At 42.0% G+C, this 24,473-nt stretch overlaps 1 protein-coding gene across 6 annotated transcripts in view; it reads right to left on the bottom strand.

Moving 5' to 3' along the window:
* LOC131126524 (RNA-binding Raly-like protein) overlaps positions 1–21,221 on the bottom strand; it is a 36,340-nt gene extending 15,119 nt beyond the window's left edge. For 3 of the 6 annotated variants that reach the window (XM_058069162.1, XM_058069156.1, XM_058069161.1), the window contains exons 1-2: positions 20,835–21,209; positions 7,802–8,076 (exon numbers count right to left, since the gene is read on the bottom strand). In XM_058069162.1, coding sequence (XP_057925145.1) covers positions 7,802–8,057 — 256 coding nt within the window. In that variant the 5' untranslated portion in view covers positions 8,058–8,076; positions 20,835–21,209. Of the gene's footprint in view, positions 1–7,801; positions 8,077–20,834 lie in introns of all 6 variants that reach the window. The other 3 variants (XM_058069159.1, XM_058069158.1, XM_058069157.1) reach the window with 3 other exon arrangements.
* Positions 21,222–24,473: the final 3,252 nt, after the last annotated feature.

Raw genomic sequence — 24,473 nt, forward strand, 5'->3', positions numbered from 1 at the left:
TTTGTCTAATGGCTCAGAAATCACAAGACGACAAAGCTGAGAGAGTCATTGGAAATGTATGCATAAGCACATAAAGAAGATACAATTTGTACACATTCACCTATGCGCTACATGGGAATCAGACATTGCAGACCAGTCCACTTTCAGGTTTGATATGTTAGACTTCCAGCGATATTACAGCTACGGTCTACCGTTTATCCTCACGAGGGTCTTGCTGGAGCCTATCCCAGCTGTCTTCGGGCAATAGGCGGGGTACACCCTGGACTGGTGGCCAGCCAATCACAGGGCACATATAGACAAACAACCATTCACACTCACATTCATACCTATGGACAATTTGGAGTCGCTAATTAACCTAGCATGTTTTTTTTGGAATGTGGGAGGAAACCGGAGTACCCGGAGAAAACCCACGCATGCACGGCGGGAGAACATGCAAACTCCACACAGTGATGGCCGAGAGTGGAATTGAACCCTGGTCTCCTAGCTGTGAGGTCTGCGCGCTAACCACCCGACCGCCGTGCCGCCCACATGCTAACATTAGTGCAATATATTTTCTTTTTGTTATTTCCTTACTAACATGCTTGGTTTACTACATTAGCATATTGCCATTGTTAGCATGGGAACATTACCAGTAATATTTTAACCCAATTTTACCCATGTTAATGTTAGCATGTTAACAACATTAAAATGTAACATTAATATTAGCACAATAGTATTTTTAGCCCTTGTAGACACTTACATAAACACTTTGCACTATCGTGCTAGGTGTTAGCATGCTATACTTAGCTTGTTAGCATGCTAATGTTAGTATACTAGCATTTTTTTCCTATTTTCATACTATTATGTTTGGTGTTAGCATGCTAACATTAGCATACTGGAATTGCAAGCATGCTAAAATTACTGTAGTAACATTTTTACCCATTTTCATTTATAAACTCTTTGCACTATCATGTTCGGTGTCAGCATGTTATTGTTAGCATGTTAACAACATTAACATGTAACATTAATATTAGCATAATAGTATTTTTAGCCCTTGTAGACACTTACATAAACACTTTGCACTATAATGCTAGGTGTTAGCATGTTAACCTTAGCTTGTTAGCATTGCTTGCATGCTAATGTTAGTATAATAGCATTTTTTTGCTATTTTCATACTATTATGTTTGGTGTTAGCATGCTAATATTAGCATATTGGAATTGCAAGCATGTTAACATTACCGTAGTAACATTTTTACCCATTTTCATTTATAAAATCTTTGCACTATCATGCTTGGTGTTATCATGCTAACATTAGCATGTTAACATTGCTAGTATGATAACATTACCGTCGTAACATTTTTACCCATTTTCATATAAAAACTTTTTGCACTATCATGGTCGGTGTTAGCATGCTAATATTAGCATATTGGAATTGCAAGCATGCTAACATTACCGTAGTAACATTTTTACCCATTTTCATATCAAAACTCTTTGCACTATCATGCTTGGTGTTATCATGCTAATATTAGCATATTAGCGTTGCTAGCATGCTAACATTACGGTAGTAACATTTTTACCCATTTTCATATAAAAACTCTTTGCACTATCATGTTCGGTGTTACCATGCTCACATTAGCATATTAGCATTGCTAGCATAATAACATTACCATAGCAACATTTTTACCCATTTTCATGTTGTATTGTTAACGTGAGCATGTTAGTGTTGTTATCATGCTAATATTAGCATAATATAATTTTTTCATAAATAGACTTTCATATAAACACTTGCTGATTGTTAGCATACTAACTTTAGCATGCAGCGTTTTTAGCCATTTTCTTAAGTAGACACTATTATGTTAGGTGTTAGCATGCTAACATGAGCATACCAGCATGAGTGGGGTTTTTTGGCGACACTCAGCGGCCACACCAAAACTCTGGCTCATTTGATGTCTCCATCAAAAAACCATTAAATGTTTTATCTTCATCGTGGCGCTTTGTTTGACTTATTGTCTGGAAAATATGCTAATGTTCTAATGAGGCAACTATCCTATGATCTCATCATCATCTAGTGATTCAGCTCCAGGGTTTTACATCGTGACTGAGGAGAAGGAGTCTTTATGTTTGGAAAGGGGAGGTGTGACACCTTGTCTTCCCTTAATGGACTTCTTCTGCTTGGCTCTTTAGCCTTTACTTTGGCGTCCCCGTCCCAGGACCCCAGCTATTCAAGTCATTATCTTTATTGGATGCGAGGAAGAATGCTCTCATTTGCATAAACGTCGATGATGGAGATGAGCGGCGGTGCTACCTATGGGTCACATGGGCCATTCTTCAGGGGATGCCACACAAATGATGGGGGGGGGGGGGGGGACCATTCAAGTTTATTAGGGATTCTCTGATCAGGGTTTTATGATGCCGATACCGATCATCCATGATACCGATATCAATCACATGGATGACCTGTAGATATTTCAATGTATTTATGATGAGTGGTATGAGCCGGGGCTGCACGGCGGTCAAGTGGTTAGCGTGCAGACCTCACAGCTAGGAGACCAGGGTTCAATTCCACCCTCGGCCATCTCTGTTTGCATGTTTTCCCAGTGCATGCGTGGGTTTTCTCCAGGTACTCCGGTTTCCTCACACATTCCAAAAACATGCTAGGTTAATTAGCCACTCCAAATTGTCCATAGCAATGAATGGTAATGGTAATGGTTTAATTTCATTTGAACATGCATCAGATTACAATTAATTAATCAGTTCCCAGTTCCACATGTCCAAAAGGAGTAGGAAGAAGCAAAGCTTATTAAATCCTACCCCTCCATCTGGTACTTTTTTTTTTTTCTCCATCTGGTACTTTTACAATCAGTAACTGTTATATTTGTTCACTTCCTGCTTTCCTAATATAATTTATTTTTATTCTATTTTTTTAATTTAATACAAAAATAGTTTGTCATTTTTTTTTAGTAATTAAATTTTTTTTTCAATTTTTTTAAATGGTTTTATTTGATTTGAACATGCATCAGATTACAATTGAATGTATCACATAATCAGTTCCCAGTTCCACATGTCCAAAAGGAGTAGGAAGAAGCAAAGCTTATTAAATCCTACCCCTCCATCTGGTACTTTTACAATCAGTAACTGTTACATTTGTTCACTTCCTGCTTTCCTAATATAGTTTAAGTTTTTTTTAATTTTTTTTTTACTTTTATTTTTGTCACATACCAAAGTACGTTAATTTTATTTTTGTCACGTACCGAAGTACGAGGTGATATGACCATACAGTGACATAATGGGCACCATTATGAATGTGAGTGTGAATGGTTGTTTGTCTATATGTGATTGACTGGCGACCCGTCCAGGGTGTACCCCGCTTCTCACCCTTGAAGACAGCTGGGATAGGCTCCAGCACCCCCTGTGACCCTCGTGAGGATAAGCTGCCATTAGCCAATTCCAAGGGCGCTTGGCATACAAGCCATTATTAAATAAATTTATAATAATAATAATGATAATAATAAATTTGATAAGGGAGTGATCAAACACACTGACATGTATTGATATCGTTTGTGTAAAGTGACATTTAGAAAATTGGTCAGTATGGATCGGTGGCCGATGGACCGGATCATTCTTATAGGATGTTGATGAAGCCACAGGTTTATTGCACAGTTTATTGCATGGTTGTGCATAAATATATAAATATTGTGGAGTTAATTAAAAATATTACAAAAGGACATCAGCCACAGCTCTTATAGGAGAAGTTGATGTACGCTAAAATAACACGTTATGCAACAAAGGCAGCAAGTCAGAGGCAGCTAAATATTATTATGATGGCATCTCCTTAACATGATAAAGTTGCCAACCCCATCGATGACATCATTCCCATCATGAACTTCTATCGTGAGAAAAAGCGCCGTCAATGTACTCACATCTCTGAACGCGACGCCTGCCTTTGTACATGTCCGTGAAGAAAAAACGCTCGGCTTAACCTCCTCGTCTCCTCGCCTCTACGCTTCTCTCTCTCTCTCCCAAAAAACAGACAGCCAGTGTGTTTGCAGACTCCCAGCCCAGCCGCTTCAGACCGTACCATTAGTCGAGCCATCTCAGGGGGGGCACTTTTGCCTCAAATGCCCCCGCTGAGCTCCCCCTTGCCCTGCCCACTTGCTACACAGATTAGACGGCCATGAATTACAAGAGGCTGAATTCTCTTCTTCTCCTTCCATCAAAATGAAACATTTGCAATGCGGCACAGAAAAACTCAACCTAACGACCGGCTGTTGCTTTATCCACTTCGTTTTCTCTGCGTGTTCTGAGCTCCTGTTTCTCGCGGTACATCACGCCGAAGAAGAAGCATATTTAAAGTTAGCATGGACGCAGACTTTTCGATACTTTTTTTTAAAGCCTCAGTTACAACTGGGGGCGGCACGGCGGTCTAGTGGTTAGCGCGCAGACCTCACAGCTAGGAGACCAGGGTTCAATTCCACCCTCGGCCATCTCTGTGTTCTCCCCGTGGGTTTTCTCCGGGTACTCCGGTTTCCTCCCACATTCCAAAAACATGCTAGGTTAATTAGCGACTCCAAATTGTCCATAGGTATGAATGTGAGTGTGAATGGTTGTTTGCCCTGTGATATATGTGCCCTGTGATTGGCTGGCCACCAGTCCAGGGTGTGCCTGATACACGTTTGTATCAGGTGCACCTTTTGGGTGTTAAGTTGCTATGTGATGAATTTAGTGCTGTTGGAAGTGACGACATCATAACTGTAACTGTACACTGGTATATTTGCACATTTACACATTTGGCATCTAGACCTAACAGCTAGGAGACCAGGGTTCAATTCCACCCTCGGCCATCTCTGTGTGGAGTTTGCATGTTCTCCCCGTGCATGCGTGGGTTTTCTCCGGGTACTCCGGTTTCCTCCCACATTCCAAAAAAAAACATGTTAGGTTAATTAGCGACTCTAAATTGTCCATAGGTATGAATGTGAGTGTGAATGGTTGTTTGTCTATATGTGCCCTGTGATTGGCTGGCCACCAGTCCAGGGTGTACCCCGCCTCTCGCCCAAACACAGCTGGGATAGGCTCCAGCACCCCCTGCGACCCTCGTGAGGAAAAAGCAGTAGAAAATGAATGAATGAGTTACAACTGGAATTGGACATCCTTAGTATGGCGTCCTTATTACATATGTGGGGTGCACGCACAGAGGGGTGCTGAGAGGGTGGTACACCCGGGCCCAATCCCTGACCACACCGCATGGGAGCTGGAGAAAGTAGGCCCCTATTACTGGTAACCATCTTGCCTGATGTTTTTGTTGCTGTCTTGGTCCATTTGACAGACTTCAAAATGACACTTGTCGCTCTCCATGGTGCTGAAGCTCATCAGCTGTTGCTGGCATGTTCATTTCATTCATTTTCTACCGCTTTTTCCTCACAAGGGTCGCTGGGGGTGCTGGAGCCTATCCCAGCTGTCTTCGGACGAGAGGCGGGGTACACCCTAGACTGGTAGCCAGCCAATCACAGGGCACATATAGACAAACAACCATTCACACTCACATTCATACCTATGGACAATTTGGAGTCGCTAATTAACCCAGCATGTTTTTGGAATGTGGGAGGAAAACCGGAGTACCCGGAGAAAACCCCCGCATCCACGGGGAGAACATGCAAACTCCACACAGAGATGGCCAAGGGTGGAATTGAACCCTGGTCTCCTAACTGTGAGGTCTGCGCGCTAACCACTCGACCGCCGTGCCGCCCGTTGCCGGCATGTGTATGTGTATGTTATAAAATCATGAGTTTTATTATTTGGCTTTCATTTGCCCCGCCCCCGGGCCCAGCAAAACGGGTGCACATGTGGCGCATGACGCACATATGAGTCTGCAAGTCCGATATTCCAAAACAATGCCCAAACCTGATACCAGCCAAAGATACAAAAGACAAAAGTTGGTTGTACGGATAATAATTAATATAAGAAAACACAGTCAAAATTGGTGTATTTTACACTTAGTTGGTGATTAATCATGATTAATTACTTCAAAATCAGTGATAAATGAGATTAAAGAATATAATGAGCAGTTATATGTAATACAATTTCACCACATGCACGTATATTTTCCCGTAATATGAATAATACAGGGCTGCACAGCGCTCGAGTGGTTAGTGCTCAGACCTCACAGCTAGGAGACCCGAGTTCAATTCCACCCTCGGCAATCTCTGTGTGAAGTTTGCATGTTCTCCTCGTGCATGCGTGGGTTTTCTCCGGGTACTCCGGTTTCCTCCCACATTCCAAAAAAACCATGCTAGGTTAATTAGCGACTCCAAATTATCCATAGGTATGAATGTGAGTGTGAATGGTTGTTTGTCTATATGTGCCCTGTGATTGGCTGGCCACCAGTCCAGGGTGTACCCCGCCTCTCGCCTGAAGACAGCTGGGATAGGCTCCAGCACCCCCCCCCACGACCCTCGTGAGGATTAGTGTAAAACATGCATGTATACATGATACATACACAAAATCCTGGATGTAGGATTCATGCACAAGGTGAGTGGAGATGCTCTCATATTCTCTCACTGCCATCTAGTGGCCACACAGGTAGCATGCAGTCAATGCAATCCATGTGTTATGACTTTATCTATACTAGTTTCACTTTTTCAGCGGCCTAATTGTCTTTTGGGTTATGTTTATTTCTCATATATTAGAACTTTAAAATTAGTATTTTTTTAATATATTTAAACTCTAGTAAAATTCTAGCAATTTTTTCCTCATAATATTAACTTTATGCTTGTATAACTGTGAATTACGTCTGCTTTCATTTTTCCAATTTTGTCGCCATTCTTCAGCGGCATAAAAAAATGGCTGGATGGATGGATTTGACCTTTCTTCTCATAATTTGGACATTATTCCCATAAGAGTCCCATATTGTCCTAATATTATGCATGTATTTGTTTTGTGTGTTTTTCATAATATTAAAACTTTTAAAATATCTTTCTTTAATATCTCAACACATAAAATTATGACTTTTTCTTGTCGGATTACCACTTTTTTCTCTTAATATTTTGACTCTATTCTAGTAAAATGACTTCCATTTCATTGTGTTTTCTACAGTATGCATATCAACCACTAGAGGGCAGTGCAGGACCGCTGTTTTCATGCGATAAGAAAGGCAGAAATCCAAACAAATGCTGAGTCAACAGAAGAAAGAAATGCTAACAGAATCAATATGACATCTATATGCCTCAGCTGTTGCTAAGTCAAAGGGTCATCTTAGAGCACAATGCTAACCCAGGCTTCTGGTACTCATAAACACATCTTACTGGGACCACTGGGAACTTATTATTATGTCATTATACCTTGTTAACATTGCTAATATCAGCATAGTAGCATTTTTTTACTGTTTTCATGGGTAGATACTATTATGCTAGTTGGTAGCATGCTAATGTTAGCATGTTAGCAGTGCTAGTATACTAATATCAGACCCTAACACTTTTTAGGTGTTTAGCCCATTTTAGGTGTTAGCATGCTAACTTTAGCATGTTAGCTTTGCTAGCATGATTACATGACATAACATTTTGCGATGGTCATATGAACTCAGTAGACACTTAGCATTATTATACTCAACATTAGCATGTTAACATGAGCATTTTCAGAGGTAGGCATTAATACAAAGGTATCATGCCAGGTTGACATTAGCATGCTGGAATTCTTTAAGTCATTCAAAGCCTTCCATGGTATGTTTTCATGGTCAAGGAATATAAATATGTATATAAAATAAGTGTAGGACTAATATTTATGCTGTAAATCATAATACGTAATCATCTTAGAGACGTTGAGACGTTACCTAGTGATTGTCCCGCGATGACTCTGGCGTTCTCCCCGGCCACGGCCGCCCTGGCGTTCCTTTCGCTGGCGTATTGGACGAAGGCATAGCCCTTGTGCACGGAGCAGCCCGCTATCTTGCCGTACTTGGCGAAAATGGCCTCAATGTCGGCCTTGGTCACCAGCGCCGTGTTGAGGTTGCCGATGAAGACGCGGGAGTTGAGCGAGCGTGGGTCATTCTTGTTGGTCACGTTGCTGGTCTGGCTCTTCCCGGTCATCCTAGACCTGCAGCAGGGCCTGATGGGGACACAGATTCAGACTCGTTAATCTTCATTCATTTTCTACCGCTTTTCCTCACGAGGGTCGTGGGGGTGCTGGAGCCTATCCCAGCTGTCTTTGGGCGAGAGGCGGGGTACACCCTGGACTGGTGGCCAGCCAATCACAGGGCACATATAGACAAACAACCATTCACACTCACATTCATACCTATGGACAATTTGGAGTCGCTAATTAACCTAGCATGTTTTTTTTGGAATGTTGGAGGAAATCGGAGTACCCGGAGAAAACCCACGCATGCACGGGGAGAACATGCAAACTCCACAAAGAGATGGCCGAGGGTGGAATTGAACCCTGGTCTCCTAGCTGTGAGGTCTGCGCGCTAACCACTAGACCGCCGTGCCGCCCATCAATCTTCATTTCACATGAAAATACCCAACTTGTGTTGCCAACTTATGTCCTCCAGGAAGAAGGAAGTGAAGTCATGTGGGTTGGACCACCGTACCCCCCCCCCCCCCCCCCCCCGGGCCGCTGATTTAGTATGTTAGCTATCTCATACACGCTGTACATTTACATCAGCACCACCCAATATGACCATGAAACACACAACTAACATGTACAATAAACAAAACACTTCTTCTGAGGGTAAACAACATCAGGACTGACACATTTAACATCATACTTGTAGACCAGGGCTATCCAAAATGTGGCCCGGGGGCCATTTTTTAAGTTTGTGGGCTAGTCCAGCTGCATACTGGCCCATTGAGAAAGAATGGAGGAAGCACAGCTTGGGACAGGGCAGAGAGTTTATCTGTGTTACAGACACGCCTATATAAGGAAATCCACCCCTCTGTGACATCACAAAGGGGCAGTTATGCCACGCCTTTTGAAAGCAAGCATTTTGAGCCATCCCGAACTTCTTTCAGGGCTCACTTCCAAATGCGAAAACCTCGTTATCTGAAACTTTGGGATGGATTAACATGATAATACAACATTCTTAACGACATTTATGGGTTGAGTGGTTAGCGCACAGACCTCACAGCTAGGAGACCAGGATTCAATTCCACCCTCGGCCATCTCTGTGTGGAGTTTGCACGTTGCTTGACTGCTAATATTACCATAGTAGCATTTTTTGTTGTAAACTTTCATATCAAGGGGGGGCCTCAAAAGAGTGTCCTGCGGGCCACATTTGGCCCGCGGGCCGCGAATTTGAGACCCCTGATCTAAACTAAATTCCAAGCCTGGACGAACGAAAAACTGGCAATACGGAGTTATTCCAACAAGTGAAAGAAAAACTCGGGGAAGTCGGTATCACGTGATGTTGATGTTTACGTTTTACTGGGCATGCCCTATTGACTATTCTGGTTGATTATAGCGGCGCATGTAGACAAGAGATTGGAATATTCCTTTCCATGTATAGCATTGTTTTCGGAAAAGTCTTTCGAAAAGGAAAAACTCCTCATGTAAACATGGCTATTGTTGATGAATCATGTCAGGGACCCTTTAAGGGTGAGATGATGACACTTAGCATTGTTCCTCAAACCTGCGCCGCCATCATCAGTGCGGACGTCTTTACAACCCGTTGCTATCATCACCCCGCAGCGACGGGGCTCTACCTTCCCACCATCAGACATTTTTCCTAATGACTTTGAATGGCAGCCAAACACATTAGGGACTAAGTGTGGACTCAAATCTAATTACATTTTTTTTTTTACAGTCTTCATTTAAAAGCTACGGCGCTGCGCTGCGGTTCTGCTTTTATGCATCGACGCATCATAAAATGTCAGGATGTATGCAAATGCTGCGGCAAATGACATAAAAGCTGGAAATGTAGCCGTTAAAATCCCACCTTGTGCTTTACGCCCAAAGAGTATATCATTCATGACCTTATGCAAACGGATGGGGAATAAAAGGGATCAACAGATATTAAATCCAAATTAAACAACGGAATGGACAGCTGGGCGTAATCCCTGAGTGTATAGAACCAAATAATGAAAGGAATTACCTACAAAACATAAGATGAGAGGTGGGGTACACCCTGGACTGGTGGCCAGCCAATCACAGGGCACATATAGACAAACAACCATTCACACTCACATTCATACCTATGGACAATTTGGAGTCGCTAATTAACCTAGCATGTTTTTGGAATGTGGGAGGAAACCGGAGTACCCGAAGAAAACCCACGCATGCACGGGGGGAGAACATGCAAACTCCACACAGAGATGGCCAAGGGTGGAATTGAACCCTGGTCTCCTAGCTGTGAGGTCTAGATGCCAAATGTGTGAATCTGCACATATATCAGTGTACAGTGACAGTTATCATGTCGTCACTTCCAACAGCATTAAATTCATCACATAGCAACTTAACACCCAAAAGGTGCACCTGATACAAACGTGTATCAGGCACACCCTGGACTGGTGGCCAGCCAATCACAGGGCACATATAGACAAACAACCATTCACACTCACATTCATACCTATGGACAATTTGGAGTCGTTAATTAACCTAGCATGTTTTTTGAAATGTGGGAGGAAACCGGAGTACCCGGAGAAAACCCACGCATGCACGGGGAGAACATGCAAACTCCACACAGAAATGGCCGAGGGTGGAATTGAACCCTGGTCTCCTAGCTGTGAGGTCTAGATGCCAAATGTGTAAATGTGCACATATATCAGTGTACAGTGACAGTTAGGATGTCGTCACTTCCAACAGCACTAAATTCATCACATAGCAACTTAACACCCAAAAGGTGTACCTGATACAAACCTGATACCAGACTGGTGGCCAGCCAATCACACGGCACATATAGACAAACAACCATTCACACTCACATTCATACCTATGGACAATTTGGAGTTGCTAATTAACCTAGCATGTTTTTGGAATGTGGGAGGAAACCGGAGTACCCGGGGAAAACAGGGGAGAACATGATGGCCAAGGGTGGAATCAAACCCGGGTCTCCTAGCTGTGAGGTCTGCTCGTCCACCGAGCCGCCGGTGTGGAACCAATTGAGTGCCATAAATTCCGGGATTCCTGTACGCCACAGGGAATGCTCATTTGTTCCACATGAAGCTGGCCTTCCAAGAAGACCCTCACGCCATGATGCATTCAATGTCAGCTCCCTTGCTAAATCTGCAAGTGAGTGGGCTAATGCACCGGCAGCGGAGGTGGGCGTAATTAAGGGCTTAATGAATATGCATCCTCGCCGGGCCGTTTTGCTCCTGTTGGAATCTGATCTCCCACTTTTCCAACGCGGCAGAATGCTGCCACTTGTTGTAGGGATACAATAATAATATATATTGTCAATTCCGCTACTTTATTATTGAATATTGAACCTGCGGTTTATACCGCTGGGTGCCGAATTGATGGTTCTAATCTCGTGACTTCACAACTACTTCGGTAGTACTTCGGTACGAGGAACATTATTAAGAAAAAAAAAAAAAAAAAAACTTAAACTATATTATGGAAAGCAGGAAGTGAACAAATGTAACAGTTACCGATTGTAAACGTACCAGATGGAGGGGTAGGATTTAATAAGCTTTGCTTCTTCCTACTCCTTTTGGACATGTGGAACTGTGAACTGATTATGTGATGCATTCAATTGTAATCTGACGCATGTTCAAATAAAATAAAACCATTACTACTAATCATTGACATAGAGTGCCACTCGATATCATGGTATCTTAAAAAAAACTCTAAACTCATCACACAGCAACTTAACACTCACAAGCTGTACCAAAGAAATAGACAAACATGTACCAATACTACTGGTTAGCATGGACTGGTCGCCAGCCAATCACAGGGCCTTTAAAATATATATTGTTTGTATATTTTAAACTCATATATATAATTGTTTGTGTATTTATTAGGTGGGTCGAGTGGTTAGCACACAGACCTCACAGCTAGGAGACCAGGGTTCAATTCCACCCTCGGCCATCTCTGTGTGGAGTTTGCATGTTCTCCCCGTGCATGCGTGGGTTTTCTCCGGGTACTCCGGTTTCCTCCCACATTCCAAAAACATGCTAGGTTAATTAGCGACTCCATATTGTCCATAGGTATGAATGTGAGTGTGAATGGTTGTTTGTCTATATGTGTACTCTGGTTTCCTCCCACATTCCAAAAACATGCTAGGTTAATTAGCGACTCCAAATGGTTGTTTGTCTATATGTGCCCTGTGATTGGATGGCCACCAGTCCAGGGTGTACCCCGCCTCTCGCCCGAAGACAGCTGGGATAGGCTCCAGCACCCCCGCGACCCTCGTGAGGAAAAAGCAGTAGAGACCAGGGTTCAATTCCACCCTCTGCTATCTCTGTGTGGAGTTTGCATGTTCTCCCCGTGCATGCGTGGGTTTACTCCGGGTACTTCGGTTTCCTCCCACATTCCAAAAACATGCTAGGTTAATTAGCGACTCCAAATTGTCCATAGGTATGAATGTGAGTGTGAATGGTTGTTTGTCTATATGTGCTCTGTGATTGGCTGGCCACCAGTCCAGGGTGTACCCCGCCTCTCGCCTTTCGCCCCCGCGACCCTCGTGAGGAAAAAGCAGTAGAAAATGAATGAATGAATTTATTAGGTGTACATTTTAAGTGTTAAGTTGCTGTGTGATGAGTTTAGCGTAATATTATAATGACCTTATGCAATTTCCAATGGGTTGACAAGCTTGTTATGAAATGTGCCATTTTATGACGTCGACTTTATGGACAAATATGATTTTCCCTCTAAATTTATTGGCTGCAGCTTAATTAAAACCTGGAATTCACGCTAATAAGTGGGTGTTTACCGTGACGGTTTCGCCGCCGCCGACGTGACTGTACCTGAGCTGCACCTCAAGGGCCACGAGGAAAGAACGTGACGGGAGGGAAGGAGTCGTGGATGAGATTGAAAGCAGAGGGAGGCGGTGAGAATGATTTGCAAAGACGCTCGCTACCATCAAAGAATAGCGGTAGATGGAGGTTGATATTAGCTTATAAATTATTACTCCTTCCTTTTTATGTTCCCTCCATCCATCATTTACATGTTTCTCATCCCTTTAATGAACTACCGTCTTCTGTTTGGCCACCAAAGCCACCCCTTGCCAGCGACGCCCATGATCCGACCTCCCTAAAGTGACTACATCACAATTTCAATCAGCCTCATCTCTCACTTCCCGCTTAAATTTATGGTAGCGCTTCGAGGCGTGGCGACACGGTAAGGGGGGTAAGGGGGGGGGGCACTAAAAATGAACAGCAGCGGCCGTAATCTGATTGGAAGCAACCTATAGCCTCGCCCGGGAGACGACAGGCGAGAGATAAAAGATATATAGGGAGCAGGCAGGGCGGGGGCATTATCTCCGCAACACCCCCCAACTACACAATCTGGAACGTTGCAATCATAACCGGGATGATTATCTCGGAATTTTTGTCTTTCATTACCCGTCACCAAGCTCATCTACAGTGTCGCGTTCCGTTTGCCGGGGAAGTAACCAGGAAAGATAACCAGCAACAAACTTCCAGGAGGAAATATACACAAAAAAATATGTCTGGATTTGGGCTGCACGGTGGACTAGTGGTTAGCACGCAGGTCTCACAGCTAGGAAACCCGAGTTCAATCCCACGCTCGGCCATCTCTGTGTGGAGTTTGCATGTTCTCCCTGTGTATGCGTGGGTTTTATCCGGGTACTGCGGTTTCCTCCCACATTCCAAAAACATGCTAGGTTAATTAGCGACTCCAAATTGTCCATAGGTATGAATGTGAGTGTGAATGGTTGTTTGTCTATATGTGCCCTGTGATTGGCTGGCCACCAGTCCAGGGTGTACCTGATACATGTTTGTATCAGGTGCACCTTTTGGGTGTTAAGTTGCTATGTGATGAATTTAGTGCTGTTAGTAGTGACAACATCATAACTGTAACTGTACACTGGTATATTTGCACATTTACACATTCGGCACCTAGGTCTCACAGCTAGGAGACCCGGGTTCAATTCCACCCTCGACCATCTCCTCCCACATTCCAAAAACATGCTAGGTTAATTAGCAACTCCAAATTGTCCATAGGTATGAATGTGAGTGTGAATGGTTGTTTGTCTATATGTGCCCTGTGATTGGCTGGCCACCAGTTTTTTTTCTAAGGCTGCCCGGCCCCTGAATGGTTAGCGCGCAGGTCTCACAGCTACGAGACCCGAGTTCAATTCCACCCTCAGCTATCTCTGTGGGGAGTTTGCATGTTTTCTCCGGGTACTCCGGTTTCCTCCCACATTCCAAAAACATGCTAGGTTTAATGTTCCAAATATTTCTTTCCCCTTAAATCATCTTTGACAAGTTTCTTCTTGTAATATGACTTTATTTGCAGATTTTTCTACAATATAATTTTCCAAAAATTACAAAATTTGTTTCACATATGATTATTTAAAAACTAAAATAATTACAATGTATTCTTATAAAAATATTGATTTATTTTCTTTAATATTTTAAGCCTATACTCTACTAAAAAAAATATATATATATAATTTTCTAAGGCTGCATGGCCCCCGAGTGGTTAGCGGGCAGGTCTCACAGCTACGAGACCAGGGTTCAATTCCACCCTCAGCCATCTCTGTGTGGAGTTTCTTATATCTTATATTTAAATCTATCCATGACTTTTTGCTTTTTTGTTTATTTTATTTCTGCAATAAGCCACATCCCACAAATGGCCCCTGCGCCACCCTCTGGACAACCTTGCATGTTTTGCCAGGAAGTTGGTCAGGTGCTGGCTTGCACTGTTGAGGGATTTTTACAGGATTTTTACTCACTCCCGTGTGTATTTAACTATAGATGCTTGCAATTACATGCATTCTTAGCTGCAGCTATTTATCTGTTTTTATACCTTTAGAATTCACAAAAAAATAAAAAAAATTCCTCTCAAAAAAGTGCACTTTTCCTTGAAAGTTTTCCTTTAAAATCCTAGTCAGTCTTTTCCTCAGCGTCTATTTGGATTTGGTATAAATTGCATCATCATTTCTCAGGGCATTGAATCAATCACAGCTGGCGGTGATGACGAGAGCTATCCTATCTAGTCTGACTTGGCGTCCCACCTGGTCTGTGATGAAGCCTGCTGGGACGTCTTCAAACACAACCTGAACAGTCCGGTTGCTGTGATGATACAATGACCTGAATGAATGGAATTATCCTTTCTTCTCTTTGCAAGAAGACACATGGATTCATCTCATTCGTCATCCCAATATGCAAAAAAAAGAAAGAAAGAAAAAGAATAAAGCCCCACCTGCAGGTGACTCCATGCCCCCCCCCCACCCTCCTCCTTCAGGGGATTGGAACATATGCCATGCCTCCCCATATTTCTTGGCATGGAGCGATTTCTCCATTTCCTTAATTCTCCTCGTTTTGCTGCCAAATATAGCCTCTCCTCTAAGCGGGCTTCACTAACTGGGTCACTAGAGCTGTGAGTAATTAGCTCACTAGCAAACACGCCAGCGTTTGTGATGACGTCGGAGCGCGAGGGCACGTGTATCACGGTTTGGGGGTTGGGAAAGGTGAAAAGTGGAGCTCTGATCTGAGTTGATTAGAATTCAATTGAAGGAACTATCGGCAACTGAAATGGAGAGCGGGCAGCAGATGACTAAGTCCATTCATGTTCCGTACATTTCATATGAAATAACATCTGGTGTCAATTCAGGCCCGTTTGCCCGTCATCATTTTGGTAATGGTAATGGTTTAATTTCATTTGAACATGCATCAGATTACAATTGAATGCATCACATAATCAGTTCACAGTTCCACATGTCCAAAAGGAGTAGGAAGAAGCAAAGCTTATTAAATCCTACCCCTCCATCTGGTACTTTTACAATCAGTAACTGTTACATTTGTTCACTTCCTGCTATAGTTTTAGTATTAAATTAAATTAAATTAAATTAAATTAAATTAAATTAAATTAAATTATTTATAATTTTTATAATTTAATTTAAACAGTCCAAATATTTATTTCCCCTTAAATCATCTTTGCCAATTTTCTTCTTGTAATATGACTTTATTTGCAGATTTTTCTACAATATAATTTTCCAAAAATTACAAAATTTGTTTCACATATGATTATTTAAAAAATAAAATAATTACAATGTATTCTTATAAAAATATTGATTTTTTTTCTTTAATATTTTAAGTCTATACTCTACTAAAATATATATTTTTTTTTTCTAAGGCTGCATGGCCCACGTGTGGTTAGCGGGCAGGTCTCACAGCTACAAGACCCGAGTTTAATTCCTCCCTCGGCCATCTCTGTGTGGAGTTTGCATGTTCTCCCCGTGCATGCGTTGGTTTTCTCCGGGTACTCCGGTTTCCTCCCACATTCCAAAAAAAACATGCTAGGTTAATTAGCGACTCCAAATTGTCCATAGGTATGAATGTGAGTGTGAATGGTTGTTTGTCTATATGTGCCCTGTGATTGGCTGACCACCAGTCCAGGGTGTACCCCGCCTCTCAACTGAAGACAGCTGGGATAGGCTCCAGCACCCACTGCGACCCTCGTGAGGATAAGCGGTACAAAAAGAATGAATTAATTACTACAAAAAAGGCGGAAGTAAGAGCATTTTTCATAATAGGGCGTATTTCCTTACTTAAAGATTACTACTACTGGTGTGTGTTTTTGTAACGGCTTCTACCGCAGCTGCACCTTCATCTCATTACACCGAATGAGCAACACACATCCACCTACAAACGCAAAGCTAAATCTTTCCCCGTGTCAGATTAGAAAAAGTCATTCTACGGGTACACAAGAAGCCATTGTGCAAACGCATTTTCATTTTGTTTCTTATCTGGGCATGAAGGCTCTTTTTTAGCCCCACTGAATGGGGGTCACCGGGCTTGAAATAGCATCAGACGTGTGCGACGGTGAGGGGGCCAGGGGTTAGTGAGAAAAGACACTCCAGACGTTGAGGCAAGAAAAGGACTCGTTCCAGCTGTCGGCGTAATCAAGTCTTGGCGTCTGTCCACGGTGCTGAAATCAAACGGCATCTCCCCTGAAAGCAGGGAATGAAAGGCGCTGGCCGCGGTACAGAGATATAGACGCCGCGGGGCTGACGGCACGCCTCGCAAACGGCGCGAGGTGCACTCACACACGCTGAGATGGTTGTTGATGAAAAGATGCGCTGGACGTGGACTGTCAGCGTGGAAGAAGCCCTTGCCGGAGAGGAGGAGCTCTAATAGGCAACACTGGGCATTGGAACATGCATAATGTAACATCATACACCAGCGATCCGCTTGTAAACCTTGACGCATTCTCACGGCTCAAATCTTTTTCCATCCTGGAAGTAAGTCTTCTCCTCGTCTGTGTCCTCTTCTTCTTATCTTCCATACGCAGGCGGAAGAACAAAAAAAAGAGACCCGGGAGAAGCTACTAATCTCTATTTTGACCTTTCAATTTGGAAGCCGAGGCAGATCAAAAGTGTTTTTTTTTTCGATTTCCTGCCCAAAGATGGATGGTCAGTGGTCAGGAAAGTCAGTTAACAAAATACACCACACACCAATCCGCTCAAGGTTCCTTGCAAAGACAAAGCATCCCACTTCTGACACCATTTATCACATGTACAACAATTGTGATTGCATGACAGTACCCCCATTCCATTCCTTACACGTCATCCGTTCCCACTTCTAACAGGGCTAACGCCATCCCACTTCTGACACCATGTATCACATGTACAACAGTTGTGATTGCATGACAGTACCCCCCTGTTCCATTCCTTACACGTCACCCGTTCCCACTTCTAACATGGGCTAACGCCATCCCACTTCTGACACCATTTATCACATGTACAACAGTTGTGATTGCATGACAGTACCTCCCGTTCCATTCCTTATACTTCACCTGTTCCCACTTCTAACACGGTTAATGTCATCCCACTTCTGACACCATTTATCACATGTACAACAGTTGTGATTGCATGACAGTACCCCCCGTTCCATTCCTTATACGTCATCCGTTCCCACTTCCAACAGGGCTAATGCCATCCCACTTCTGACACCATTTGTCACATGTACTTCTGACACCATTTGTCACATGTACAACAGTTGTGATTGCATGACAGTACCCCCCCCCGCGTTCCATTCCTTATACGTCAGCCGTTACCACTTCTAACAGGGCTAACGCCATCCCACTTCTGACACCATTTATCACATGTACAACAGTTGTGATTGCATGACAGTACCCCCACCCCCCGGTTCCATTCCTTACACATCACTCGTTCCCACTTCCAACAGGGCTAACGCCATCCCACTTTTGACACCAACAGTTGTGGTTGCATGACAGTACTCCCCCGTTCCAGCTAAACATCACACTTCTGACACCAGTTGTGACTACATGAATTCACACTATCTCCCCATTCTAGAGGTGGATCTATATTACATACGAACAAGTACCGCATTCAATTCCTCAAATCGTGGGGTCACCAAAGCTAAACATCCCACTTCTGACACCAGTTGTCATACAAAAGTACCCTCAACCACATTTGATTAAGGGATGGCATTTAAGGGATGGCATTGTCGCTGTATCACATACACAACTGTAGTGACCGCATACGCTACTCTACCTCCTCTGGGGGTCCTTCCAATTGGGCAAGCGTTTCTTTTCTGGAAGTGCAGGCCTCTATTGAGACAGAAAAACAATTTTTTAAGGCCAGCTTTCAGGGATTAACCGGATTGGCTCATTGTGGCTCATGGTGATTCAGTGCTTGTGTGCCTCGACCGGCTATTGCAGGGTTTCATCCCTGGCTGGAGATAATCATTGTTTGCTTTGTAGCACATTTCATGCGCAGCCTGTCACACCCGGCCGATGGCGTGCAAAGTCTGCGGGCCAAAAAAGATATCAAATGCCCTCTGCTGGAAATCTTTTAAGACCATTTAGGGAAGCGCTTGGCCAACAGTGCCTTTTTTCCTTTGCATATCTGTACCAGCGACACGGCGGTCGTGTGGTTAGCGTGCAGACCTCCATTCCTTACACATCACCCGTTCCCACTTCTAACAGGGCTAACGTCATCCCACTTCTGTCACCATTTATCACATGTACAACAGTTGTGATTGCATGACAGTACCCCTCTGTTCCATTCCTTACACGTCACCCCTTCCCACTTCTAACAGGGCTAACACCATCCCACTTCTGACACCATTTATCACATGTACAACAGTTGTGATTGCATGACAGTACCCCCCGTTCCATTCCTTACACGTCACCCCCCCACTTCTAACAGGGATAACGCCACCCCCCTTCTGACACCATTTATCACATGTACAACAGTTGTGATTGCATGACAGTACCCCCCTGTTCCATTCCTTACACGTCACCCGTTCCCACTTCTAACATGGGCTAACGCCATCCCACTTCTGACACCATTTATCACATGTACAACAGTTGTGATTGCATGACAGTACCCCCGTTCCATTCCTTACACGTCACCTGTTCCCACTTCTAACAGGGCTAACGCTACCCCACTTTTGACGCCATTTATCACATGTACAACAGTTATGATTGCATGACAGTACCCCCCGTTCCATTTCTTACACGTCACCCGTTCCCACTTCTAACAGGGCTAACACCATCCCACTTCTGACACCATTTATCACATGTACAACAGTTGTGATTGCATGACAGTACCCCCCGTTCCATTCCTTACACGTCACCCCTTCCCACTTCTAACAGGGCGAACATCATCCCACTTCTGACACCATTTATCACATGTACAACAGTTGTGATTGCATGACAATACCCCCCCGCCCGTTCCATTCCTTACACGTCACCTGTTCCCACTTCTAACAGGGCTAACGCCATCCCACTTCTGACACCATTTATCACATATACAACAGTTGTGATTGCATGACAGTACCCCTCTCCCCGTTCCATTCCTTACACGTCACCCCTTCCCACATCTAACAGGGCTAACGCCATCCCACTTCTGACACCATTTATCACATGTACAACAGTTGTGATTGCATGACAGTACCCCCCCCCGTTCTATTCCTTACATGTCACCCGTTCCCACTTCTAACAGGGCTAACGCCATCCCACTTCTGACACCATTTATCACATGTACAACAGTTGTGATTGCATGACAGTACCCCTCCCCCCGTTCCATTCAGTAATATGCATTTACAATTGCTGTTCAAAACCGTAAAATTATGTTATAACTAGCAAAGAGTCCAAACACTAATGACATCATAGCTACCTGATTTCCGCTTCCTGTTTCCATGTATTAGCAAGCTACTAAGCTGCGATTATGCATTAATAACATGTTCCACACACATGTTCCACAATAACCGGAAAATGTACGCAACCCACGGCAAGACTGTGGCGTACATTTTGACTAAAGAAGAAAAGATGATCTGGTATCAGCTCGGCCTTGCCGATGTTTGCCATTCTACTTGCATTAGTTGTGGCCGCCACGGCCAAGGTCAAGCAATTCATCAAACCCATCAGCATCGTTTGCATAATGACCAACTGCAGGATTTGGACTCCACCCCGCCGAGCCCCCATCAGCTTCCTCCTCCATCATCTCCTCTCCCCCCCCTCTTGCCCAGCAACTCATTCATGTCTGACTGTCACTTATCAATACACAACACCACACAATGTGTGTGTGTGTGTGTGTGTGTGTATCTGTGTAGGAGAAGCGCAGCTGTGCCCTCCTCAGTTGGCAGGTACTCCAAATATTCCAAAATGTGGACCCGCATAGCAACTTCCGCATGAGCGGAATGTCAAATAAACATGAACATACATATTAAACACAGATAAATAAAGTTTATAAATATAAAATAAAAGTTCACCTTTCATTTACACGAACTCCAGCAAAGTCCCATTCTCAGGCGCTGCAAAATCAAAAAGTGTTGTTGTTTTTTTTATGCACAAAACTGAAAAAGAACGCAAAGAAAGAAGCCGCGATCAAGACAAGAACCGGAAGATGGCTCCAAAAAAAAAAAGGATTCCACAAGACGAGCACTCAGCATCCCAGCTTGGCTTCTCTCTCTCTCTTTAGAAGCGCCATGCACACAACCGGATCAACAACAGCAACAAGAAAAGAGAAAAAGTGTCAGATGAAAGGTACTCACCGAGTAAAAAGACTAAAAGCTATTTAATGGGGGAAAAAAAACAAAACGCGGCGACGAGACGATGAGGAAGGAGCCGATCTTGTCTTGTCGTCTCTTCAGTCACACCGCTTTCTGCTCAGCCTCAGCCGGTGCCGCTGTCACGTGACTCACGATGGGCTACACTTTGCCAATTGTGCACGTGCATCCGTGACGTACACGCTGTGTTTTCTATTGTTTTTTTTTTACTGTAATTGTTTATATTTATTTATCGAATGGATGAAATGCTGCCCAAACGTCCACAATTACATATATTTATGTAAATAAGGTTAGTACAAAAACACACTCTGGACACTTCATTAGGTACACCTGACAATTAGCCGAGAGGTTATTTATATGCTGATGTTTCTAGCTATATCTATATCTATCGTATATCTTCAGAAAATGAATGAATGAATTAATAATGGCTGTTTATTGGTTGACTTTGGTCTATTATTAGTCAAAACATATTGGAATACAAAAGATATTGGGGTCTTTGTGGCAGTAATGACACAAAACATAGAGACATAAACTTACATGTTCATAGCTTGCTAGCTCGCTAGCTTGTTAGCTCGCTAGCTTCCCTGCGTCATAAGAGTCATTCAATGTGCTGTAAACAAAGAATGATAAGAGTGTAAAGATGGTTATTTGTTGTCTACATGGCTCTAATAATGTTTAAAAGCATATTTATAAAGTCATAAACAGGTTTTCTGTCCTGTAGCGACCAAAACGTCCCATTTAGTAACATTGAATCCCATATTGCTGTCAGATATGGAACCAATTCACCCCTACAGAGGGACGACTGTAATATTTAATATATAATTAATATTCAGTATGCAGTGCAAAAATTCATTACATTCTTTAACTTCAATAATGATTTCAAGTGCATGAGAAAGTGGAAAGGGAAGCGTAGCCCTCTTTGACAACATGGTCATGCTCATGATTAAGATTATTTTTGTAATATTTTTTATATTTTTCTTAAATGTATTTCTTAATTATTGTTTATAGTAATGCTGTACTCTTGCTACAACGCGGTGTGACCATTGCTGCCTCACTCTATTGTGAATGATTGTTATTTTGTGGTTGAATCCAACCTGTTAATAGTAAAAAAAATAGTAATAAGTAAAAAATAAGTAATGAAAAAAATGCATATTTAAGCAAATTGCACTTATTCTTGGCCTAAATTATGTATTTCAAGTATGAATAAACAAAATGACTTAAAATACAAACACAAGGCAGAAGAAGCATTGGAATTGTGAATGTAGTACTCTGCATTGGCCACTAGCTGTCAGTAATTGACACCTAGACTCACCAATAAGGTTCCCAAGGGAACACATTTATTTTTTTATGTTTTATTTACGTCTTCAATGAAAAGAAATGCATAGCTCTCTCTGCGAACAAGTAATGTTGGTACGACGGTGGTCGTCGAGAGTGCGACACGCCAGCGTTTTAAAGCGCAAGCAGAAGATTCCAATGCTTACATTGGCTGTGATGCTTCCTCTGTGCTGAATTTCTTCCCCCTTAGCTAATTAGCGCTGTACCTTAAGGCAGCATCACATTGAGGCAGAGGGTCTCCACACCTAATCAATACATCAATTTATACCTCTAGGTGCTCTCTCATTAAAAACTACTTAGGCATTAATCAAGTGAGTTTCTAATGAGCCTTGTTGGCCGTTGACAAGCAATGAGGAGCTGAAGGCCAGGAGCTTGGGGATCGTACAGGTGGGAAGTTATTCCGTCTCAGATTTGTCTAAAGAAATTTCTACTTTAAAACAGCTCGAGCAACGAGTTTATTCTTGTTAAACTGCAACCTGTTGTCTTGTTCGAATGGGATTTTTTTTCTCTTTTTATGTTCGGAAAATGACAGCCATTTTTGTAATGGTAATGGTAATGGTTTTATTTGATTTGAACATGCATCAGATTACAATTGAATGCATCACATAATCAGTTCACAGTTCCACACGTCTAAAAGGAGTAGGAAGAAGATTAAGATATTAAGATTAAGATATGCCTTTATTCGTCCCTCAGTGGGGAAATTTGTATTGCACAGCAGCAAGAGTACAGAGTCAGTTAAGCAGTACAAAATACACAATATAGAAAAATAAACAATATAAACAACCCAAGTATTAACAAAATCAACAGTTTTTCCCAGAGTTATATACAATACAGTATGTAGATAATATGAAACGAGATGAGATATATGACCAGTCTTTACACTGAGATCTTGTTAGAGAGTTAATATGAGGCATTATGGAAATACTTCACATAGAGCTTAGTATATTGCATATAGAGCCCTTAATATTGCACATGGAGGTTGATCAGATATTGTACAGTGAATGGGGTCTGGAGTAACTAGACTGACTATAAAAGCAAGTATTACACAGAAGCAAAGCTTATTAAATCCTACCCCTCCATCTGGTACTTTTACAATCAGTAACTGTTACATTTGTTCACTTCCTGCTTTCCATAATACAGTTTAAGGTTTAATATATATATATATAATTTTTATTTATTTTATTTTTTTAAATAATGTACATCGTACCAAAGTACGAGGTACTATGACCATACTATGACATAATGGGTACCATAGTAACTGTCAACTGTAATTTTTTCCGTTTTATTTATTCATTTTCTTTGCAACTCTTTCAAATTTTATATAGTTTTGTTTGTTTCTCACAATATTAAAAAAATAACAATAAAAATAAAAAAATAAATGTGAAATCATTCATTAAAAATTACATTATTTACAATTTTTAAAAACGTATGTACCTTTAATATTTAAACAATTATTTATTTAATCGTGCCAGTAATAATCCAGTTCAATACCTTTATCCAGATCCTCACCACAATGTTATTTTTTCCGTTTTATTTATTCACTTTCTTTGCAACTCTTTCAAATTCCTTCTTCTCCTTCCTTACTTTATTTCCCTAATATTGTAACTTTGTCCGCAACCAAAAATTACAACTTTACATAGTTTTGTTTATTTCTCACAATATTAAAAATAATAATAAAAAATAAATAAATGCAAAATAATTCATTAAAAATTACATTATTTACAATTTTAAAAAACGTATTTACTTTTAATATTTAGACAATTATTTATTTAATCGTGCCAGTAATAATCCAGTTCAATACATTTACATACATTTATACCTTATACATAGTTTTGTTTGTTTCTCACAATATAAAAAATAAAAATAAAAATAAATAAATGCAAAATAATTCATTAAAAGCATATTTACCTTTAATATTTGAACAATTATTTATCCAATGGTGCCAGTAATAATCAATTTCAATACCTTTATCCAGATCCTCACCACAAAGTTATGGTAAGTGTTATG

The sequence above is a fragment of the Doryrhamphus excisus genome, chromosome 3 (assembly GCF_030265055.1).
Source record: "Doryrhamphus excisus isolate RoL2022-K1 chromosome 3, RoL_Dexc_1.0, whole genome shotgun sequence".
NCBI lineage: Eukaryota > Metazoa > Chordata > Actinopteri > Syngnathiformes > Syngnathidae > Doryrhamphus > Doryrhamphus excisus.